Here is a 22,897-nt window from a genome sequence, read left to right on the forward strand (position 1 = left end):
TACATCATCTATATGTCACATTGTGTGTTCACCACCCAGAGTCAGACATGTGGCTAAAATTAAAAAGACTGACCATACCAAGTGTTAGCAAGGATGTGGAGAAATCAGAACTCTCATACACAGCTGCAGCAGTGTAAAATGGTACACTTTGGAAAACATAAAAGTTAAACATATACCTACCATATGATCCAGTCATCCCACTCCCAGGTATTTACCAAAAAGCAAAGCATATGACCATAGAAACAGTGTACACGAATCCTGACGGCAGCTTTATTTCTAATAGCCCAAATCTGGAAACCACCCAAATCTCCAACAGGCGAATGGATAAGCAAACTGTGGTATAGCCATATCGTGGAATACTACTTTGCAATAAAAAGTAATCACTGATACATATAACATGGATGGATCTCAAATAATCATGGTGAGTGAGAGAAGCCAGACCCCCGCCCCCAATCCATGTTGTATGATTCCATTTCTATAAAACTACAGAAAATGATGACTCCATATTGTCGTAAAGCAGTCAGTGGTTGTCTGGGGGTGCGGAGACATAGGAGGGGCAGGAGGGAGAGATTACAAAGGGATGTGAAGAAACTTTTGGGGTTGATGGACACGGTCACTATCTCCACTGTGGCGATGGTTTCACGTGTGTACACATGTCAAAACTTATCCAATTGTGTATTTTAAATACGGTTTAATGTATGTCAATTATATCTCAAGAAAGCTATTAAATAAAAAGCATGTAAATATTAAATTGGAAAGACAACTGGAAAGATGAAAAGGCAAGTGGCAGAATACTTTAGTCCTATTTTTGTAAGAGAAGACATTTGTACATGTTGTTTATTAAGAGGATATGCAATGGAAGATTAGGCACTATGCACCAACTGTGAACACACATACACAAAAACACTGAGTGATTCAGAAACATGTTGCAGAAGCGTATTTATTGACATGGAAAGACATTCACGATACACAGTTAGTCGGGGAGGGGAGCAAGTTACACACACTATTTACAGTATGATCTTCTTTTAGTTTCTTAACCGTTTAAAAACCTCAAAGTGTATAACCCAGTATTTTCACACACTGAGAAATGAGTTATCTGACGTAGGTAGAATAAAAGAGTAATTTCTTACACTAAACAGCTTATAGCAACCCTTGCCTCCTTCACCTACCGGGAGTGCACATTTCGCAGAGCGAGTGACGGTGTATGCGTGATTGCACATACTGTTATCTTGCGTGTGCATTTCCACAACTAGATTATTATCTTTTATGTTGTTTGAAGCCACAAATGGATCTAAGCAGATACTAATGAACAAGTTAGCTTACTTAGGATGAACTGGTTCACTAAGTTCTTAAGTGAAACGTTAAGAAGCGTCCCATCGACACAAGGTAAAAATCAACAGGCGTTTTCAGCTCACGATGGAATAGTCATTTGATACCCACCAAAACGTCTAGCTCAAAGCTGGAGATACTGTGCCACGATACTGTGTTAAAGATGTAACTCACAATATGCACACTGTAACGAACAAAACATTATGCAAGGCTCTTTCAGAAGAGACAGCCTATTATTAGAGTTTGGAGATTGTTCCAAGCGTTCCCTTTTATTTCTGGCTCATTTCACATTGTCTCAATAATCCCTTTAACTTCACGGAAGATGGCCATGAGTGTGTTATAACTCAAGTGATCGACAACTACAATCGAGCCCTTTCTGATATGCTCTTTTATGTTAATAAATATGGCCACGGCACTAACCAGATTGGCTTTTGCTTCCTTCTGGTTGAAGATGAGTTTTAATGCTGCTAATGCCTTTGTATTGATCATGTCTCTGGCTGCAGCTGGGTTCTCAGACAAATTCAACAGTACTTTCAGAACAAGATTTCTGGTTTTACGATTTCCCAGGGACAGCACACGAAAGAGCTCTGAAAAGTAATTGGCAACAATACGGTGATGGTTAGAGTCAGCAGTCAGTTGCCCTAGTATCTTTAATCCAGACTGCTGTCCGGGTGAGTTCAAGGGAAAACACGCCGTTTCCTCACACATATGCTTGACATGTAATTCAACCTTGCGTTGTCTTTCATCCCCAGAAGGGGGATTCAGAGTAATTACGGCCTTTTTCCTCATTTCAGAGGAAGGAAAACTGAGCAAGCTTTCAATAAGCGTCACCACACCCACCTCATTGATGAACTCTTGGGCAAATGGATGAACATGAATGACCCCCATTGCAATTTGAGCTATTTTATGAATGAGAGGATCAGTAGTTGACTTAAGTAAGGTAACAAGTTTTTCAAATTCCTCGGAATTCATGTAGCATTCCATTTTGCAAGGGCAAGCAAATGGCTTAATCCCATTCGCCTCCCTGAACCTGATTTGGCGTCTAATCTCCTCTATGGTCTGAATGCAAGGGTCAGAACCAAATGGGCACTCAGGGATAGGCTGTGAGCATGGAGGAGTGCTCATGGAAGAGCACACTGTTGCCACAGGCAAAGAATGAGCATTCTCCTCAGCTGAGGCCAGGACAATATATGAAGGAGGCCTCGTCTCAGATGGGACTTGGGATCTAAATCCTAACACTGCTGGGGTTACAGCAGGGGCTTTGGGCCAGATAGTGACCTCAGACCAGTCCTTGGGCCTATTCTTTTCATTAATTTCATCCACAGGCTGGGGCCTAACTATCTTACTCACGGGTCTCGGATTAGGGTCAAAACTAGTTTCGTCTCCATCCCAAAACCAGTTCCCGATAACGTTCTCTTCCTCCTCCTCCTCCTCAGCCCCTGGCCTAGCCTTGCAGCTAGCCCCAGCCACCACAGGCTCCAGCTTCCCAGCACAGGACGGGGGACCAGGATCAGCTCTTTCTTCATCCTTAGCCCTGGAACGATTACCAGTCTCTTCTCCAGTCCAGAACCCGGAACCAACACTGGTCTCCTCCCCAGCCCGGGAGCAGGCACCAATACCAGCCTTATCTTTACGCATGGACCTGGACTCTGCACTAGCCTTAGCCACACAACGAAACCAAGATACTCCAGTGGCCGCATCTTCAGCTTTGGGACTGAAATTTGCCAGGGATCCTTTTTTCATCTCAATTACAACCTTGTTCTTAGACACTGCCTTCGTCTCTGCTACTGAATCTGCCTGAGACCCTGCCTTGGCTACTGCTTTGGCCGGGGTCTTGGCTCCAGGCCTGACTACACCAGCAGCCTCTCTCTTGGCTTCGGCCTCCACACCAGCCCTTTTTGCAGTTTTGGCCTTATTTCTACTCCGAGTCATGGCTGAAGCCCAGTTATATAGGTAGCCCTATACAGTCTTGGCCTTGGCTCTCAACCTGTCCCAGGCCGATGTGTTGACACTCTTTCACTGGGTCAGAGAGACACTTTGTAGCAACAGTTAGAGTCAACTGGCGGTTCAGCAGGCACGCAGTCCCCTTGCCAAACACACAGCCTCTGTCACTGATACAGACAGAGGGCAGAGGCACTCAGGCCGAGGGAAGGTGATGGGTACTCTTCCGCCACTCCAAGGCCTCCACAGCCACCGCTGGAGACGGACCTGAGGGGGAAGAAGGAAATGGGCTTTGAATCTCTTCCATCTATGCAGGCAGCCACACAGGACATGACAGAGTAGACATGGACTGTGTGGTCGGAGAAGTGGAATCGTAGAAAACTGTTACCTCGTTTTATCCCTTCCACACTCCCATTATCGCCCAACAGTGTCCTGCCCGGGTATTACTACACTCTTTTCTCTGCATTGAATAGTAGCAGGGATGGTGGGAAAGCTTGCTGAAAGGGAGAGAGGCTAAGGAATGCCCAGCCCCCCTGGTATACACCACTACACTCTACAGGTCTATCCAGGTAGGCCGCACACCAACCTGACTGATCTGGTGCAATTTCCTCCTCCTTCCTTGCTTCCAGTGTTGATAAACCCTACAGCTGAAATCACAGGCAGACCTAAGGACAAAAACACAGGAGGGATTGGAATGCTGAGTTTTGCTAGGCAGACACTCACTCTGCTTTCTAAACCCAGTGCCTGCCCTTTTTCAAATCTAGAGCTCTGGTTATACAGTTGACCCTTGGGGTCGACACGTGGGTTAGAGATGCTGACCTCGCGTGCAGCAGAAAACCCATAGACAACTAAAGTCGGCCCTCAGCACATGTGGATTCCCAACCACAGAGCTGAACCTTGAACAATGAGGGTTTGAACTGTAGTCAGTACAACTGCGTGGGTCCACTGAACTGTGGTCACATGAAAAAAAATCCACGTGTAAGTGGACCCGCGCAGTTCAAACCCGTGTCATTCAAGGGTCAACTGTGGAACGACTCTGGCCTCCTTGGTCTTCCTCAGGGCTTCCCTCCCGATTTCCTGGGTATCTATCAATTACCCCATAGGCACAATCCTGGCTCACCCCACACCCATTTCCTATACGCAAATGGGAGGGCAGAGGTGTCTAGAATATTGGGAGACAATGGCTCCAAGATATGATCTGGCCTTACCGACGTGCCAACAGCCAATTCCCACCCCCACTCAAGAGGGGTGCTCATGCTCACACTCACCTTGGATCCAAATGAGTAGTTTTCGTCCTCTTTCTTAATTACATTCAAAGCAAACAGCTACCTACAGGATTTCAACAGGAACCTACAAAGAAACAAGCCTATAGATAGACAAAAAGGCCAAGGAAGGAAAACAGAGGAGACTGAGCGGGCCCAACACTCATGACAAGTGTTATAACATGCTTTCGTAAGTTCAAGGTCAGGTTAAATGTCTCCCACCTGTCTGCTCCTCCCAAATGACTCCCCCTCCATTCCCCTAAGACCTGCAGCTTGTCTACTTACACCTCCCAACTCTGAAGTCAGTCATTTTCCCAGCAGAGGCCACACCTCTCTCCCTGAACAAAAAATGAGGTACCAGAGTGGGCAGTGGAAAACACGCAACTGTATTTAGAAAGAAGGCAGTAATGATGATGGGGACGGTTATTTCCACAGCACCCCTGCATGACCCTGCCTTTTCCTCTTCTCCATGCATGCATAGATCCTACCTCATTCAGCAACTATGCCAGCCAGTCCTCGCAGCAGGGGACCTCTGGAGATGCGGTCCTTCCCACCAAAGAACAGTCCTCTAGCTGCAGAAGAGTCACGCCCTACAGAAAGAGGTAGGGGCATTCAGCCAAACACCAGGAAATTATGTTGATAACGGTAGAAAAAATATCAGGTTAATTAATGGGCAGATACCCAGAATTCAGGTCCTAACATCTCCTTTTCAAGGATCAGGAAATAAGAAAAAAAAAATCAAGTCTTCCAACTCCCATACTTTCTCAGGTATCCACCCTCAGGAACTCCACAACATCTGTGGGACTACCTCTGCACCGTAATGACAGGGACTGTGCCGGGAGGATGGAGATGATGTTTAGGTTTCCAGAACCAGCAAGTAAAGAAGCAGAATGACTTCATGCGTTCTACATTGCTTTTTCCAAAACCTTCCCCTCTATTCTGAACCACCTCCCCCCAGTATCTCAACATATTAAAGTGGGCTGGGATGTGGAGAAAACAGATTCCCCAAGGACAAAGGTGGACTAACAGCGCACTCTTTATTTCCATGGACTCCTCCCCCCGCCATTTGCTTGCACTTAATTGGGTGTAAGATCTAAATATGCAAGGCAATAAAACTGCTGTCTTAAGAGAAAGGCACACATTTCATTTTGGTGTCTCCCCCCCTACTTTTTTCCCTCCCCACCCCCCACCCCCCCAAACTCTGGTTCCAGCTGTTGTTTCTCAGCCTAGTTGTGTAGGACTCAGCTCCCTGGCCCATGTTGGTATTATGAGCCTCCTGGCTGGAACCGCTCACACCCGCCCCCGCCCCCCAGCTCCAGGTCGAGCGCAGCCACTGTTGACAATCTTGGCTGTCGAGGGCGCAGCTCACTGGCCCATGTGGGAATCGAACCCGTGACCTCGGCGATAGGAGCACAACCGCCTGAGCCACCGGGCCGCCCCTCATTTTGGTGTCTTCTTAATCTACCGAGTCAGTAGCCCTTTTGCTACCGCGCAGACGGGAGACTGGCACCAACGAGGCACCTGTGGGAAGGGACAGCATCCAAGAGGCGGGGCCCAACAGGCCCCTTTCCAGAATCAGGGCCCGGAGTAGCCAACGCCCCCGCCCCGGCGCCCTCCAGCCCAGCTCCGGCTCAGGGCTCCGCCATTTCTCCCGCAGCAGCAGCAGCAGCAGCAGCAGCAGCCTCCCCCACCGCCCTCTCCCGGAAAGCAGGCAGGGGAGAGGCCGGCGTGGATCGCTTCCCCAGGAGCCCAGGGAGCCTCTCAGGCCACCCCTGGACCTTGGGCCGGGCCCCAGCCCGTCGCTGCCGCAGCCTCCGCGCAGGCGTCCCCCGGAGCTGCGCCCCTCTCTCCGGAACCGGCTCGGACCCGTTCGCCGCCTCCGCCTCCTCGCCAGGATGCCAGGGGCTGGGCGCGGGTCGTAAGCTGGTCGAGAGTGGGGGGCCACCGCCCGCGTGCAGAGCACCCCCACTTGCCTTTCCAGGCTCGGGGCCCGGGTGGTCGGCCTCCCCTCCTCTCGGACCTCCTCACTCGGGTCCTCCCTGCCTTGCGTGCGCACCGAATTGCAAAGAGGCGTCCGGCCCCCGCGCCGCTGCACCAAACCCGGCAGGGGCTGCGCAGGATGCGGCACGAACCGCTGGCCGCGAGGGTGTCGGGAAAGCGGGGCGGAGGGAGGTCGCACCGCTGGGCTCAACGCACCCACCTCTGCCAGGCGCCCTGCAGTTCCGACCCGGAGGGGGCGGGGACGGGAGCAGCCCCAGCCTGTGGGGCGGGTAACGCCAGCCCGCCTCAGGGGACCTCTGCGGCCCCCTGCCGGTACCCCCCACGACGTTTCCCGCCCTATAATCTCTGGGACCCGCGGGCGGGGGTGGGGGTGCAGGATCCGCAGGTCGGGAGCAGCCGCGCCTGAAGCAGCAGCGGTTGGATACAAAGCGCCCCTAGTTGTGTCTGCCCCCCTCCACCTCCACCTCCCCCTTCCTGGCCGCCATCCTTCCTGGACGCTGATGGGAGAGGGGCTGGGAGAATGCTGGCTGGGAACGGACAGGCCATCGAAGGCCAGATCGACCCGGAGGTCCTGAGGTGCCCCCCCCCCCAAGTTCTTTCATTGTTCAGGTGCCCAGGGAGGAGAAAACGTGGGGAGGGGGCTGCCATGGAGGCCTCACCACTGCCCCTCTCCTAAAGGCAGACCTAGACCTCTAACCCTGGGAGAGAATCCTGCTCTGCGCCCAGATTCATTCTTGCTGCCACACTACTTTTTTCTCATTCGAAATGCTAACACACGTGTTGCCGTTCTGCGGTCCCCACAGTTGCCCAAGAAAGAGGACCTTTCCCTGTCAGGACCCACACCGGGGGTCATACAATCCTCGCTGTCTGTGACCCCCACAGCCAAGTGTCAGGTACCAGGTAGGGACCGTCCTGGTTCCTCTTCCTGTCCTCCGTCTTGTCTTGCAGTCCCATCCAAGCTCTCATGATCTTGGGCAGTGTGCAAATGTGGCAGGGATTAATTAGAAGCAGTTCAGGTCTCGGCCACTTGCCATACACACCTGCGTAGCTTATCCATTAGAGCTGTTAACACAGTAGTCATACATGTTGTTAATTCCCTGATAATCACAAAATCTGCATTACATCTCAGTCTGGTTCTGATGCTTACTCTCTATCCTCGAGCTGTGCCTGCTCTTGTCTTTGGCACGCCTTGTAATTTTTTGTCGAAAGCTGGATATGATGTGTTGGGTAACAGGAACTGAGGTAAACAGACCCTTTGCGAGAAGTTTTGCGTTAGCTGGTTAGCGGTTGAGCTGTGGTATAATGTTTGCTGTGGCTGTAGGTGCCAGGGTCTTCAAATTCCTCTGGTGTCCTTATTTTTGTCTCCCCTCTAAGCTTTGGGCTTCCCTAATTACTCCTTGCACAGACAGTCTGTGTGTTGCAGCTCTTTTAGCCGTACTGCACAGCTATTACACTGGAGGCTTGTGTGACAAGGTAAAAACGTGGGGAGAAGAAGTGTTCTATAATCTTACAATTAAATCCCAGGCTTTTGTGGGCCTGTGTCCCTAGGCTGTGACCTTCACAAGTGTTTCTTAGCTTCTTTCTCCTCCTTAGGTGAAAATGGAAGGCTAGAGTGGGCTGGATAGGAAGAATGCCCTTCCCTCTGCTGGGATAAGGCTCTGGCAGTCTTTTCCCCTGCGGAGTAGGCCTCTGTCACGGAGAAGGCTCTGGGTGTATTTCACAAGAGCACAATTCCCCTCTCACTGCCGGACCAACTAGGGGATCTGCCTGGGAGCTTCACTGGGAGAACCCGCTGGAGTTCCCATATTTAAAGCCCGCTAAACCTCTAAGAGTGCAGGTCGGGTTTCTCACTCTCATACTATTCCACACTCAGCCTCCAGCAGTTTGTCAAGATTACCATTTAAGTCTTCTCACCTGTTTCTGTCTCTAGCCGTTTCTGCGCTATGTAAGGAGAGCTAGGCTGTGACTCTCCAGATTTGTCTTTTCTCCAGAATTTGGGGTGTTCATTTGCCCCGTGACCTCAGCTCTCTGATGAGTCTAAGGTTAGTCACTGATTCTCAGTTTGTTCAACTTTCTTTCAGGCTATAAGTACGGGAGCAATGTCTTCCAAGCTCTTTACATGTCAGAACTGAATCTGGACGTCTGGCCTGGCCTATGGATTTTGACTGGGTAGCTAAAGATCAGTGAGTGATAAGCTTTTGTCCTCTTATTTTCAGCTGAACTTTACATCTGGGAATAAAGTTGCCCTAGAAATCCTAGCTGCTCCATAATTATTAGCCCTTTCCCTTCCCAGGCGTAGAAAATGTGTGTGGCTAGCACAGTTTAGCATGTCAGCCTCCAAATTCTTAACCTGGAGTGCAGACTAGAATTCCAACTTCCTGAATCAAAGTTCCTCGTGGTGAGGTCGGAGCAACTGTGACTTAACTGTAGGAGAAGAAAGTCACCTCTGTCACCACCAGCACCGAGAGCCAGTTCACCGTACTACGAGGTGCTTGCTTAGACTAGAGTAACCACTTTCTGAGCCCCGGAAGCGCTTTCTAAAAGGAGGCTGCATGGTACAGTTGGGGCTCTCTCCTCTGGGCTCTGCTCTGGGACTTGGCCGGACTTCAGAGCCAGGTAGTCCAAAATTTGAATAGAGACTTTGCCACCAAGTATTTGTGTCACTTTGGAAAAGGTACTCCATGTTTCTGTGACTCAGCTAACGCGTCCCCCACAGGATTCTCGTGCACACTGAATGAGAAACTATCCGAAATTCTGAAATACCTGCATGTATCAGGTGTCTCTAGTTCCTTTTAAAATTGTGATCTAGTCATATTATGGGGTAGTAGATGAGAACTCCGTGGTGGCTGTTAGAGGTCACAAAAGCTAAGACATTGCCACTGTGCTCTTTGTTACTGTCACCTCAGTGCTCTGTATACTGTTCTGCTTCCCATAATTACGAAAAGAACATCATCTTTGCGTAAGTATGCCCTCCTCCTCCTCCTCCTCCTCCTCTTCCTCCTCCTCCTCCTCCTCCTCCTCCTCCTCCTCCTCCTCCTCCTCCTCCTCGTCCTCGTAGTCACGTACCACAGGGGGCCTGATCCCGGTTCCAGGGGTCAGTCTGCTTGTTCTAGGGGTAATCCATTGCCTTGGTACTCCCTGGTTCAGGAAGGGGTGGTGATCTAACTCTGCTCAATGGGACATTAGGAGAAGACTGCAGGACTTCTGAGGATAGTGTCCTCACTCATAAGAAAAGGCCATCGGGAAAGATTGTCTCCTTTTCTTCCTCAGGAACTTGCTTGTGTCCTAGAATTATTGCGGCCATCAAGCTTCCAGCCTTAGGATGGAGGCCGATACTGTGAATGGCAGGAGGAGGAGATGGAAAAACAGCCGAGTCCTTAGCTGAATCAAACAACCATCGAGGCCTCAGTACTTCCAGTCTGTGGATAATAAATTTCCTTATTCAGTTAGTTTTAGTTAAGTTCCTTGTTATATGAAAATGGAACAAACTTAAATGACATGTATGTTCAGGCACAAAACAACTCATCAGTGAGTAACAGTTCCTGACTTTTGTCTGTCAGTAAGCCCCTAAAACCAGTGGCAGAGCTCATGTTCCCAGGTGAAAGGAAAAATGTAGATTCTGACCGCCTTGCCTAATGAATGACTGCCAGAGGTCTGACAGCGGTGATTGGCTTCTGTTGTAGACTGAAAAGGAAAGCTTCAGGCAGAAAACCCAGATCCTTACCTTTCTAAGGGCTTAGGAGGTACATTAAATACTTGAGCTCCTAGATAAGCCTGGTTTCAGTTCGGAGAGTCATTGTGTGAAAGTGCACCCTTATGAAATGTCCATAACGTAAAGATATCAGAGATTTCAGTTCAGGGGGCTGTACTGAGGTTGAGAAAGTTAAATTCATAGTGTCAACAGTTAGAAAGGTGTGGAGGACTTTTCCCAGGTGTACTGCAGTAAGCAATACAGGGATCAAAAGAGGTGGATATTTGGGATTTATCAGGAGCTGGGATTTTGCCAGGACAGTGGAGCCAGGCACTAGAGGACATGGCAGAACACTAGTAAAAACGATGGACCGCGATGGACAATTAAGTTGGTAAGGAAGGAGTAGGCTGATGATACACTAGGAGAAAGGGATGAGGGACAGGCGGTGTAACAACACTCCGGTTTAAGTGTCTTTTTGATGAATAAAGTACTTTGCTACAAGCTGTAATGAACAGCAAATCTGAAGAAGGTAGTGACAGTGATGATGGCAGCTTTTAGTGACCATTAACACTAGAGGGATATAGATGTAGCCTGATGGGGAGATTGAAACTACAAAGGCTTCAGTCTCAGTTCTTCTGTTAACCAACTCAGTGAGCTTGGCCAAGTTACTTAACCAGTCTGTGCCCCAGCTTCCCCACATCAAGAACGGAGACAACAATGGCATCTACTCCATAAGTTTGTTTTGAGAATAAAATAAGTCAATGCATTTAGAAGAGCATCTGGTACACGTAAAGCACCCAATAAATTTTAATATCAACAGTAGTTACTATCATAAGCAGTAAAAGGCTCAGGTGTTGCCGTCAGACAGAAGGGTTTGATTTACACTTCCAGAGGCCAAGTTTCTCCCTCTGTGCTACCTGTCCCTCAACACTAGTTCTGTCTATTTCATGAAAACAAAACAAAACAAACAAACCCCACAAAAAACAAAAAACAAAAAACCCGACTCTAGTACATGGTATAAACAAACAAATGCTAAAATCGGAGATAATAAAATACTGTGTAAGTATACAGGAGGGAGGAATTACTTCCTACCAAGGGGCAAAGAGTAAGGGTGAGGGTGTCAGAAAGACTTCAAACACACCTAGCATTTGAGCTGAGCCTAAAAGGATGAGTATGTTTCCCCGTAGGCAGAGAACGACTGCGAGAGCACTGAAGATTGCGTGAACAGCGTGGGGAAAGGCATGGAAGTAGTCAAGCAGAGGGGATAGTTGGGTTGGGAAATAGCAGGAGAGTGCAGTGTGGCCTGAGTGCAGGCAAAGTGGAGCAGGGCTTGGACGAGGGTGAGGCACCTGAGAGGGAGTGCCTCCTGAAACTGTGTGTGTCCTTCTCTCATTCCAGCCCCCACCCTGACTTGGAAGGATGTGTTGGGAGGTGGAGACAGAAAGGTGGAATTGTATGGAAGGGTGCAGGGCCTTGAAACCCTGCATAGGGAACCTGGTGGTCTCCTATAGAGGTGATCCCACTGAAGGCTGCTCTTTGGAAAAGGGGGGGGGGGAGAGACTCAGTGGGTGCTAATCGTCCAGCAAGGATGTAAGAAGATACCTTGCCTTCATTTATGACTGAAGAGACGACAATTTCACTATTATCCCCAGGCAGCACATGACATCTGAATGGACCCTGATATTTATTCCATGAGCTAGCCCGTAATATTTATCCAGAAAGGGGACAGAAACAAAAGAGCCACACGAGTGATGAGGTTTTTACTTCAACTACACTCCCGAAAAACATGAGGGATGATCGTGGCCAAGGAGTGATCAGAACAGAGATAATCACCTTCATTCTTGGATACACACACACACCAGTCACCCCGCCCTCTGGCTGAGACGTTAAAAACGCACAGATCTGCTTCGGGATGCCCATGGGACTTAGAGGTAGTCTGCTAGCCCACAATGTGAAGGTCCCCAAATATAAATGCAGAACCCCCAGCAGGACTTCTAACCTGAGGGAGCTCTGATAAGAAAAAAAAAAAGATAGAGGATTTAAAAATCATCTAAATGCAGGGATATGTCACATAGGCTACTTTTTCACCCATAATATACGGGTGGGCTCTGCCTCCTTCACTTTGTTGCTTATGTATGATGCACAGGATCAGAGGTAGGTTTACAGGGGTGGCTGCTAAAAATAGGGACGCATGACACCATTGTTGCGACATCAGTTCTTTGACACCAACCACCTGAAGGTAGCATCAGACTCCACAGATTTAAAGGGGCAGTCCCCAACAATACTGTCCCCCTTCAGATTAGATGCCAGTTACAAGTCTTGGGGGGGCCACCCATACTTCTGACTGACCAGTTATAAATTCAGCGGTTCCCATGACCCCCTCAGATTTGATAATTTCCTAGAACAATTCACAGAATTCACTACGAGTGCTATTCTTCGAATTACAGTTTTATTATAAAGGATACACATAGGACAAGGTCTGCAAGGGTCTTAGACACACAGCTGTCATGCCCTCTTCCCACGGGTTCCGGGCATATCCCCCTGCCCAGATAGCATTGTGTTTACGAACCAGGAAGCTCCACAAAGCCCAGGGGTTATTTTTACTGGGCATTTCATATGTAAGCACAATTAAATCAGTGTCCACCTGACTGAACCCCAAATCCAGCCCTCCTTCCTGCAGTGGCCAAAGTTCCAACTCTAATCACGTGGTTGGTCCTTCTGGTGACCAGACCCCACCATGAGGCCATCTAAGGGCCCACCAGAGATCGGTTCATTAGCATAACAAAGACACGCCCATCACTCAAGGATTACCAAGGTTTTTTGAAACTGTGCCAGGAACCAGGGAGAAAGGCTAGATCTATTCTTTCTATACAACACCACGTTTGAGGTATTTCTTCTCCTATGTCAAACTCTAAAAACACACAGACACAGATCAGAGACAACAGAGCCTGAGTGGAAAGACCACAACCTCAACATTGGCCCCCACCCTTAGATTACCTTAATTCTGGAGTGTGGAGGAAAGACGATAACCAAGGAGGCAGGGGTAAGAGAGGAGGAGGTAGTCCTAGGCCTCAGTCTGTAATTTTACCCCACATGCCCACTGTTCAATCCTAGCTTTTCAATGTAAACAGGAGGGCCTGAAGTCGTATTACAGCAGCGTTTCAGCCTATACTGAGGATAAAAATAAGGATATGAGCAGGCTTAGGAAAAGTAATTACTTCCTAAACTGCCTTAGTAGCCAGCCTTGGGGCATCAGGGGGGTAATATTCTGTTAGAGAGAGGACAAGGACTTACCAAGGGCTGCTACCTAGGATGAGAACACGGGGACAAGCCCTAAGAATCGGACAGAGAGCAAAACACACGGAAGAGAGCCAAGTGTCTGCAGAGGGGAACCTATGAGACCAGGCATAAAGCAGTTCCTGCAGGTGTTTCCCAGAAAGAGCCTGCCCTGCGACCCAGGAATGAAAGGGGAGGGAGCCTCAGACGGAGTCGCGACTGCTGTGTCCCCAGATGGGGGAGGAAGACGCTGCCTGGGGCCGAGATCCAGAGATCCTCTTGGGGGTTGAGAAGCCTGGCAGTATCCCAGTGAGAAATCCTGTGAAGGGCCCACCGCATCTAGGTTCCCTCCTCCTGAGTCTGTCCGCCTCCCTCTTCCCTAGAGCTGCCCAGATTTGGGTTCGTTCCTCTGCCGCATCTCCAAGCAGCTGGAGCCTGGGAGCACAGGGCAGGCTACTCTCCCCTCCGTCGCCCCCAGCCTACCCCAATTCCGAGCCGGTCTCAGCCACCCCCCATCGTCAGGAACAGACAGACCGCGTAGAGAGCGAGTGGCGAACAGCTGGGAGGACAGGGGTGTTGCGCGAGGTCCCCATCGTCACACCTGCTTTTCCAGAGCCAGTGGCATCAGTGGTTTACACGAACTGGGCGTCCACGAAGGTCACTTCACCGCCCCCTCTCTCTGGGCTTCCCTGAAGCCCACTGCCTCCACGTGTCGTCCACCTCCCCCACCCACACCCAGAAACGCAGCCCGAAAGACCGCTGGGCGGGGAGCGGGGAGCGGGGAGCGGGGTCGGGGTCGGGTGGGGGGGGGGCGTTCAGAAGGCAGGAGGGGGCGGGAGGGTCCGAGGCACTTACTTCCCCCGGATCTAGTCTCAGCCACCACGTCCCGCGGGTGCCATTTCGGGGCCTGGCACCCACCTGGGCCGCCAGCGAGCGATCGCCGCTTCTCTCCGCGTGTGCCTCCCTCCCGAGGCAGGGTGACTTCCTGCCCCTTGAGCTCGGGGACAACAGACAGACCCTGCTAAGACGCTCGCGACCGGCCGCGGGGCTGTGTCCTCTACCAACAAAGGCTGCAGCTCTGGCCGCTCGAGAGAGTCGTTTCCAGGCTAGTGCGCGCGGCGACACAGACCCCCGCCCCACGCACCCCCCCTAGGATCCTCCCGCTCCTCCCGCGGCCGTCGGCCAGTCGTCACGCGGACGTCCTTCCCGTCTCTTTTGCGTGGGACACACCTCGAGGCCCGCCCCACGGAGGGCGCGGTCACGTGACCCGCCGCCGGCCCACGTGACCGCGCGGGCAGCCCGTCTGCCGCAGCTGCAGCCCCGGGACAGACGCTTCTGCTTGGGAGGTTGAGCTGCTCGCGAGCGGAACCTGCGGCTCCTGACCGTGGCGAAGACCGGCAGCTGAGGAAGGCGGCGTAGGGAGCCCGCGCTTCCAGCCCGAGGCCTGGCCGTTGCCCTGTCGGAGCCCGGCGCTGGCGGGGGAGCATTCGATGACGGCTTTGGAGACCATCTGACTTTGAATGTTCTCTGTAAAACTCGGGGCGACATGTGAAAACACACACAGGATCCGTCTGTCCTCAGAAACCCTGATAGGCAAAATAACGCTGAAACGCCAATTTCCAGCAGCGGGATGATGCCTGTTAACACTTGTGGTTTGTGAAGGGAGGCAAAACTGCTCCTTTGCCCTAGTTCCACAAATCTCGCATACTAGAAAGGGAGAAAAAAGCATGCTGCACTGCCAGAAAAGTTACACAAAACTTGGGTAATGACAGCACAGGTTGCTGGATATTATTTCAGTTCAGTGCTCTGCTATACTTTCTTTTTCTTTTTCTTTCCCCCCCCCCCCCAGTTTATTGGGGTGACAATTGTTAGTGAAATTACATAGATTTCAGGTGTACAATTCTGTATTACATCATCTATAAATCCCATTGTGTGTTCACCACCCAGAGTCAGTTCTCCTTCCATCACCATATATTTGATCCCCTTTACCCTCATCTACCAACCACTTCCCCCTTACCCTCTGGTAACCACTAAATTATTGTCTGTGTTTATGAGTTTTTTTTCTCATTTGTTTCTCTTCTTCTTTTGTTGTTTTTGGTTCATATACCACAGATCAGTGAAATTATATGGTTCTCTGCTTTTTCCGTCTGACTTATTTCGCTTAGCATTATAATCTCAAGATCCATCCATGTTGTCACAAATGGTCCTATTTCATCTTTCCTTATGCCGAATTGTGTACATATACCACAACTTCTTTATCCATTCATCTGTCGAAGGACATTTTGGTTGTATCCATGTCTTGGCCACCATAAATAAAGCTGCAGTGAACATTGGAGCACACTTGTCTTTATGTACAAATGTTTTCAGATTTTTTGGGTAGATACCCAGGAGAAGGATTGCTGTGTCATATGGTAATTCTATTTGTAATTTTTTTGAGGAATTGACCCAGCATGTTTTCTACACTGAGAGGCTGGTGTTAACTGGTAGATATTTTGTCAGATACTGGAAATGGCTTATGTCCAGTGGAACACATAACATCCATGGTTACAAATGATTGCACTTAAGATATTAACTAGTTTTGTATTTAAGCCAGCAATGTTATCCTAAGATTTATGAATCTTCTATGTGTATATAAAATTTAGCATTATTTTGTTTTTATTGTGACTTACTGTGTATGCTGTTTGCACACATATCTCCTTCAACCACTTTTGTAATCTTAGCAGTTCTTCATTGTGTTGAAAAATCTTTCAAATGTTCATTTCTAATTTATGAGTCATAATTTTACCTTCTCAACAATTAACAGCATCCTCAGACAAAACAGAAATAACATTTTCACTGTGCCTAAAAAACAATAAAACCTATTTTGCACAAGTCTGGATTCCCTCTCCAAACCAACTCTATCCCTCAGTTCTGTGATTTCTATCTGAAAGTATGGCATGACCTTTTTACTTATTAATATGGCAGATATAACATAAAAGTTATCATTTTAAAGTGTACAATTCAGTGGCATTAAGTACATTCACAATGTTGTGCAACCATCACCACTGTCTATCTGCTTCCATTACTCTGTTGTCACTGCAAACGGGAATGTTAGGATTTTTTTTTTTAATGAAATAGTCATGTAAAAAAAATTGGCGTCTGTACAGTCGAGAGATGAATATAAACAACTTTGATAATTTATTTTTCTTTAAACATTTCACTTAAAAAGCTAGTTTTCCTTAAGTCTTATTCCTTTCTGTCTTTTCTAAGTGGTTTATTCTCTAACAATTATTTCTAACAAATATAGTTTAATCACTTATATAACTGTATCATTTCTAACATGTCTGCCTATAACTTGAGGCACTAGCTGTAAGCATATTAAAAGAAAAAGCCCTGTCTTATTAATTTTTCAATCTCCCTAATGTTTGTCTCTGACAACTGTTTTTAGCATGGTAGATATTTAATGTTTTTTTTTTTAATGAAATTTATTGGGGGTGACAAGGGTTAGTAAAATTACATAGGTTTCAAGTGTACAATTCTGTAATACATCATCTATATATCACATTGTGTGCTCACCTCCCAGAGTCAGTTCTCCTTGCATCACGATGTATTTGACCCCCTTTACCCTCTTCTACCACCCCCCTCCCCCCAACCCTCTGGTAACCACTAAACTGTTGTCTGTGTCTATGAGTTTTTGTTTCTTTGTCTGTCTTGTTCCTCCATTGCCTTCAGTTTTATATCCCACACATGAGTGATTTTATTCTGGGCTATGGAATATATGAAGTTTCTTAGAAAATCATACTGAAATTGCATAGAAATTGTGTTTATTCACACACGGTTTTAAAATGGGATCTAATTTTCCATAGATGTCACTCACACTCTTCTCTATTTCACTGGACATAAAAGCGTCGTTGTCATTTCATGCCAACGAACAGACCATTTTTAATAGCTGAATGGGATTTCCTTAATACTTTCTTTGGACTGGGAGCACAAAGAGAATCTTACTCCTGACTCCATTTAGTTGGTGTGCTACTCTACTCTTTCATTCTTTAGGTGGTACTGAAGCAACACCTGTACTTTTGAGTTGTAAAATGTGCAGATCTGGCCGATTTAGCTCTCCAAACCGGCCTCATTCCAACTGCATCCCTAACTAAACTTGTCTCACCTAATTCAGGCAGACAGGGTATACGTCCTCGCTACCGGAGCAGATTTTCAAGTTACACAGTTTTCTTCCTACCACCACTGCTCACTCCCAAGAATGACCTAATGGTTTGTCTTACCCTAGCCCTTGGCGACCAATTTAAGTGGTTCCCTCTTCTCGGAAGCATTCCTCAAGTACCATGGCCCACAGTAGTCTTTTCCTTCTTAAGCTCCAGGAATGGAATTTTCCAATGAGGGTATGTTTGTCATGCTATTGATTATCTATGTTTGTCAGTGTGCACAAAGTACCTGCATCTGGATTTTACACTGAAGGAGGGTCACTTCTGCCAGTTTTCAGACAGAACTTGATTGAAAACACAGACTCAAATAAAGAACCATTTGTTTAAACAACGAATAGCAGGGTAGCTTACATAGGCGACTCCGTTCGTTGGAAGCTCAATACTTGAAATATACCTCAATATGGATGGCAAGACAAATATCAACACATGTGTTTTCAGCTCTGATGTTCATTTCGCATCCACAAAATGAGTCAGCTCAAACCAAGATTTGGACCAAGTGAACATCAGCATTAAAAACATAAGTTACAACATAAAACCAGGCTGTGAAAACGAAAGCCACTACTCAGGGCTCTTTGGGAACATCAGGCCGATCAGAGGCAGGTGGTTAACGATATTAGCTTTGTTGTCCCCCCTCAGGATCAGGACCATGTTGATTGTCTATCTAGGTTTGTAGGTCCTTGGCTAAGTTCTCAAATTCATGGAATGCAGCACTAAGTGGCTCAAGACTGAAATCATCATCAATTAAAGCCATTGTTCTGTTCCTTATAATATTACTGATATTCCAAAACATTTTAATAACAATTTGACTGTTATCATTTGACTCTTCTAGTATGTTAAAAAAAAAAAAAAAAAAAAGACCCACAAATATCGATAGAGCTTTGGCACTGTATAAGTTTTGGCCAACAAAGCGTTTTCAGACAAATTCAACAGCATTTTCTGAACGTGAAACTTTGTTGTTGCGTCACCAGTCACTAATAGGGAGAGAAACCCAGACATAAAATTGGCAACCAGTGTGTGATAGTCAGTAGTTGTAGTGAGGGATCTAAGCAGCCTTAATCCAAGCAGCTGCTCGGGGGAATCCACGGTTTGTGCAAGGGTTTCCTCACACACTTGACATACATATGTCTCAATCGTGTTTAGATTTGGATATGGTGGAGCCATGAGAATCGTATTTTCCAAAAATTGTGTCCTACCTTGGGAGGGGGGATAATTGAGCAAAGTTTCAATAAGTGAGACGACACCGGAATCCTGAATGAAATCTCGGGTAAATTGAGAAGCACTTCTCAGACCTATTATGATTTTAAATATTATGATTTTAAATTTTAAGTTCACATTGGATGCAGCTGCAGGACCAACTCTCAGGCTCTGCAGTCTCCCTGGTCCTAAGATGCTCCCGAATTCTCCTGATTGACCTGTAGGATGGTTCATACTGAAATGGGAACTCAAGATCGGGCAGATCGGGCCGATCGGGCTGAAGCACAGATTCCTGCTCTTCCCTTTTTGGGGTACGTTCTGCATTCTGCGGCTTTCCCTCAGACAGTTCAGTGAATGCAGCTGCTGCTGCTTCTTCAGGAATTCTAAAGGGGTTTGGGGAAGGGAAACCAACGAAATAACAAGGACCAGGTTTGAACTCAACAGTAACCTCTTCCCAAGTTTGGGGCCTGGATGATGTATTAATTTCCTCAGCTGAATCGCGGAACCTGGGACTAGCCTTGTCCACCAGATTAGGATTTAGGTCAAAGCAGGCCTCATCCCTGTCCCAGAACCAGGACCCAAATATGGCCTCTTCTTCAGACTCTGGCCTCGTCTCTTCTCTGGCCATAGCCCCCAAACTGAACTTTTCCTCAGTCCAGAATGAGGATCCACCGATGGCCCCCTCCTCAGCCCCTGGCGTGGACTCACAGATGGCAGAAGCCCCGGCCTCCATACTGGCCTCTTTCTCTGCCCAGAACAAGGACCCAGTGATGACTTCCTCCTCAAACCTGGGCTCCTGTTTGACCCTATCACTGTTATCAACATCTTTCTGGGTCCTGGGCTTCAGGACGGTACTGGGCTCTTCCTTGTCTCTGGGCCTGAATCTACTATCGGCCTGTTCTCCAGGCACAAGCCAGGAATCCTTAAAGTACTCATCTGCAGACTCAGGAACATCCTCTATCTTTGTCCTGAGCTTGGACCTAACATTTGCTTCATCGCTGACTCTGGGTATGAACAAGTTATTGGTATTTTCTCCAGCCCAGGAGCAGAATGGGTTGCCCGACTCCTCCTCAGACCCAGACTAGGAATCAATATAGGAATCTTGCTTGGATCTGGGACGAGACCTGGGGTTAGGTTGATGTTTAGCCCTGTGTCTGGACCTGGTATTGGCCTCTTCTCTGGGCCGTGATCTGATACTGGCCTCCTCTCCAGCCCAGAAGGAAGACATCGTAGAGATCTCATCTGCGGACCAGAATCCAGATTCATTAGAGCCCTCTGCTCTGGCCCTGGGCCTGGGATAGCACCAAGACCCGGTATTAGTTTCCTCCCCTGATCCAAACCAGGGTTGGATTCCCGTCTGACCCTGGGAGCCAGGAAAGGTCTCAGTGTCCACCCTGAGCAGTTCCCTATCTACAGACAGGGCCACAGGTTTAGCACCTGAGCCACACTCACTACTGAGCAGTGGCCAGGCTACTGCATTGGTCTGGGGCACGCCCTCTTTTTGGGGCATTGCCTCAGCCCCAAACTCAGTCTGGGCCCAAGCCTGAGCTTCTTCCTTATGCCTTGCCCCAGGGATTGCCTTGGCCTCAGTTTTAGGACATGCGCTACCTACTGCCCCGGTCTTGGTTTTGGGCCTTGCCCCAGACATTGTCTGGACTTCACTTCTAGGCCTTGCCCCAGCCATTGCCTGGGACTCAGTTTTGGGCCTTACCCCGTTCATAGACAAGGGCGCAGTTTTGGGCTTTGCACCATTCATAACCTTGGATGGAGTTCTGCCTTACCCCAGGCATTACCTGGGCCTGGGTCCTAACCTTGGGTCTGACCACCATCGGAACTTCGTTCTCTGACTCAGCCCCACCCCCAGCCTCTTCTCCAGCCTTCTTTTCAGGCGTGGCCTGGGCACCAGGCTCAATCTCAGCCCCAGTCATAGTACCAGTTACAGAGAACATAGTTAAATATAATACCAGTACCACAGTCCCTGCCTCTACCACAGATCTCTCACAATTCTGTATCTTCACACTACCGATTTTCGGTGATTCAGGCAATACAGTTGGAAATAAGAGTTAGAGTCAATCACCAGTCCAGCAGTCAGCCAGCCTCCTTCCCAAGACCAGCCTCAGCCAATATCACAGACAAAGTGCAGAAGAGGCACAAACCAAGCATGTGGACGATGGATGGTTCCCAGGTGGTGCACATCTATTGAGGGTGTTGCTCAGCAGCAATTCCAACACCGCCAGAGATGCCACTGGAGGTGGATCTCGGGAGAGAGAAGGACACGGGGCTTTGAGTCTCTTTGAATTGTGTCCCTCCATGCAGGGACACACACGCAGACTGGACCTTGAATTCTTGGTGGGGCTGTTGGGCTATTAGAAAGTCCCTCTGTTACATTCGTTTTGCCCACAGCTACCACACTATTTGGCCTGCCACCAAGCAGGTGTAAGGTTGGTGGGAAAATACGTTGGCAATGAGAGAGGCTGAGGAGTCCTGAGACTAGACCCCAGTCACTCTTGGGCCTGCGTTGGTCTCCAATAGCACACCCGAAGTTGTATCCACTGTCATACCAACCTGCTCTGATGTGGTGCAATTTCCCACTCCTTGCTTTGTTCCAGTGGTACCAATTATGCCCTAGAGCAGACAGCAGGCTGTCCCATGGACAAACATACAGGAGAAAATAGAGTCTGAGTGCTTGGTTGACACGCAGACACCCTGACTCCTGACACAAACATCTCTGCTTAAGGGTCCAATTTGTCTAACGTTTCCTGTCTCCTGGTGTCTGATCTCAGGTCTTCTCCTCCCATTCACAGCCCAATCCACACCTACCCCAATATTCCTAATATCTCCTGCAGGAAATGGACAAGGGATGCTGGGGCAGTGTGCAAATCTGGCAGAGAGCAGGAGAGGTGGATCAAAGACCTGCCATGATCTTACTCTGTCGCTATCCCCTGCATTTCCCCTTTCGCATCAAACTCCAGAGAATTGAGCCAGTCTCTTCCTCCTTTCCTTCCTTGCAGAAGTGACCGGTCTTAAAGTAAGCCTAGGGACAAATGGACGAGAAGAAAACACAGTCAGGAGACCATGGTAGCCACTGAGCACTTGGTGGACAGACCGACACCAATGATGGGAGTCCACATGTGATCTGTATTTCAACATTCAAGGTCTTCTAGGTAGAACGTTCTCGCTTTACTACGGCCCTCTGTTTCAGGGTTCCAGATAACGACATCTTTTCTTGACGTCACAGTTGTCCCATCGCTCCCGTCTTCAATTCTGAGGATTCACCATTAGGTTCAACACACCCCTTTGCCTTGGGCGGCATCAATTGGGGGAAGGGCGCCTGCATATTCCAGAAAACAGGTTGTGCAGTGGTACTTGTAACTGTGACTTCCGTCTCACCCTCGCCTCCGAGCCCATTTTTCCTACCCCCAGTTACGGCTGGAGGTAAGGGAGGAAGCCAAGGGAAGTGCCTAGGAACTGGTACGGAGGGAACTTTTAGGATTTATTCCTGGATGCCTGACCCGCTCTGGTCACAGTCACCCAACCCCAATTCGGGTCTCCAGTCAATGGCGGCTGCCCACCCCCCATCCCCACACACCTCCAGAAATCCAGGCTATTTTCCTGCTCCAACTTTTTCTCAAGCTGCTCTTTGGCAGATAGATGCACCCCGCCGCCTGAAATCGCCAACCTACTGCGCACACAGCAGAGACCTTGGCATCAAGGAAGCGCCTGTGGGAAGGGACAGCCCCCAGGACGCGGGCCCCAACAGACCCTTTCCAGAATCAGGGCCCGGAGTAGCCAACGCCCCCGCCCCGGCGCCCCCCCAGCCCAGTTCCGGCTCCCCCATTTCTCCCGCAGCAGCAGCCTCCCCCACAGCCATCTCCGGGAAAGCTAGCTGTGGAGAGGCCGGCGTGGATCGCTTCCCCCAGGAGCCCAGGGAGCATCTGAGGCCACCCCTGGGCCCTGGGCCCTGGGCCCGGCCGGCGCCAGTCGCCGCCGCAGCCTCCGCGCGG

General features: G+C 48.9%; 2 protein-coding genes across 22 annotated transcripts; both read right to left on the reverse strand.

The window, feature by feature from the left end:
* Positions 1-922: 922 nt before the first annotated feature.
* Positions 923-14,664, reverse strand: LOC148754635 (G protein-coupled receptor associated sorting protein 3-like). 21 transcript variants are annotated; one of them, XM_088795115.1, is made up of 6 exons: positions 14,356-14,664; positions 5,021-5,122; positions 4,818-4,870; positions 4,539-4,620; positions 3,857-3,935; positions 923-3,537 (listed from the first exon to the last, which is right to left on the reverse strand). In XM_088795115.1, exon 6 carries the CDS (start codon positions 3,259-3,261, stop codon positions 1,615-1,617), a length of 1,647 nt encoding a protein of 548 aa, XP_088651241.1. In that variant the 5' UTR covers positions 3,262-3,537; positions 3,857-3,935; positions 4,539-4,620; positions 4,818-4,870; positions 5,021-5,122; positions 14,356-14,664; the 3' UTR covers positions 923-1,614. The 21 variants fall into 21 exon arrangements, with proteins under 21 accessions (XP_088651241.1, XP_088651252.1, XP_088651248.1 ...); XM_088795126.1 differs by lacking the exon at positions 14,356-14,664 and adding an exon at positions 9,600-9,725; XM_088795122.1 differs by lacking the exon at positions 14,356-14,664 and adding an exon at positions 7,431-7,595.
* A 2,483-nt stretch (positions 14,665-17,147) lies between these two features.
* Positions 17,148-22,696, reverse strand: LOC109439910 (G protein-coupled receptor-associated sorting protein 2-like). The gene is given in 4 exon segments (XM_088795105.1): positions 17,148-18,593; positions 18,596-19,017; positions 19,019-20,668; positions 20,670-22,696. Coding segments are annotated over 4 exon segments (2,526 nt in total). The 5' UTR covers positions 20,843-22,696; the 3' UTR covers positions 17,148-18,312.
* Between the last annotated feature and the right edge of the window lie 201 nt (positions 22,697-22,897).

Source organism: Rhinolophus sinicus, chromosome 18, assembly GCF_057876585.1.
Source record: "Rhinolophus sinicus isolate RSI-liver-muscle chromosome 18, RSI-T2T, whole genome shotgun sequence".
NCBI lineage: Eukaryota > Metazoa > Chordata > Mammalia > Chiroptera > Rhinolophidae > Rhinolophus > Rhinolophus sinicus.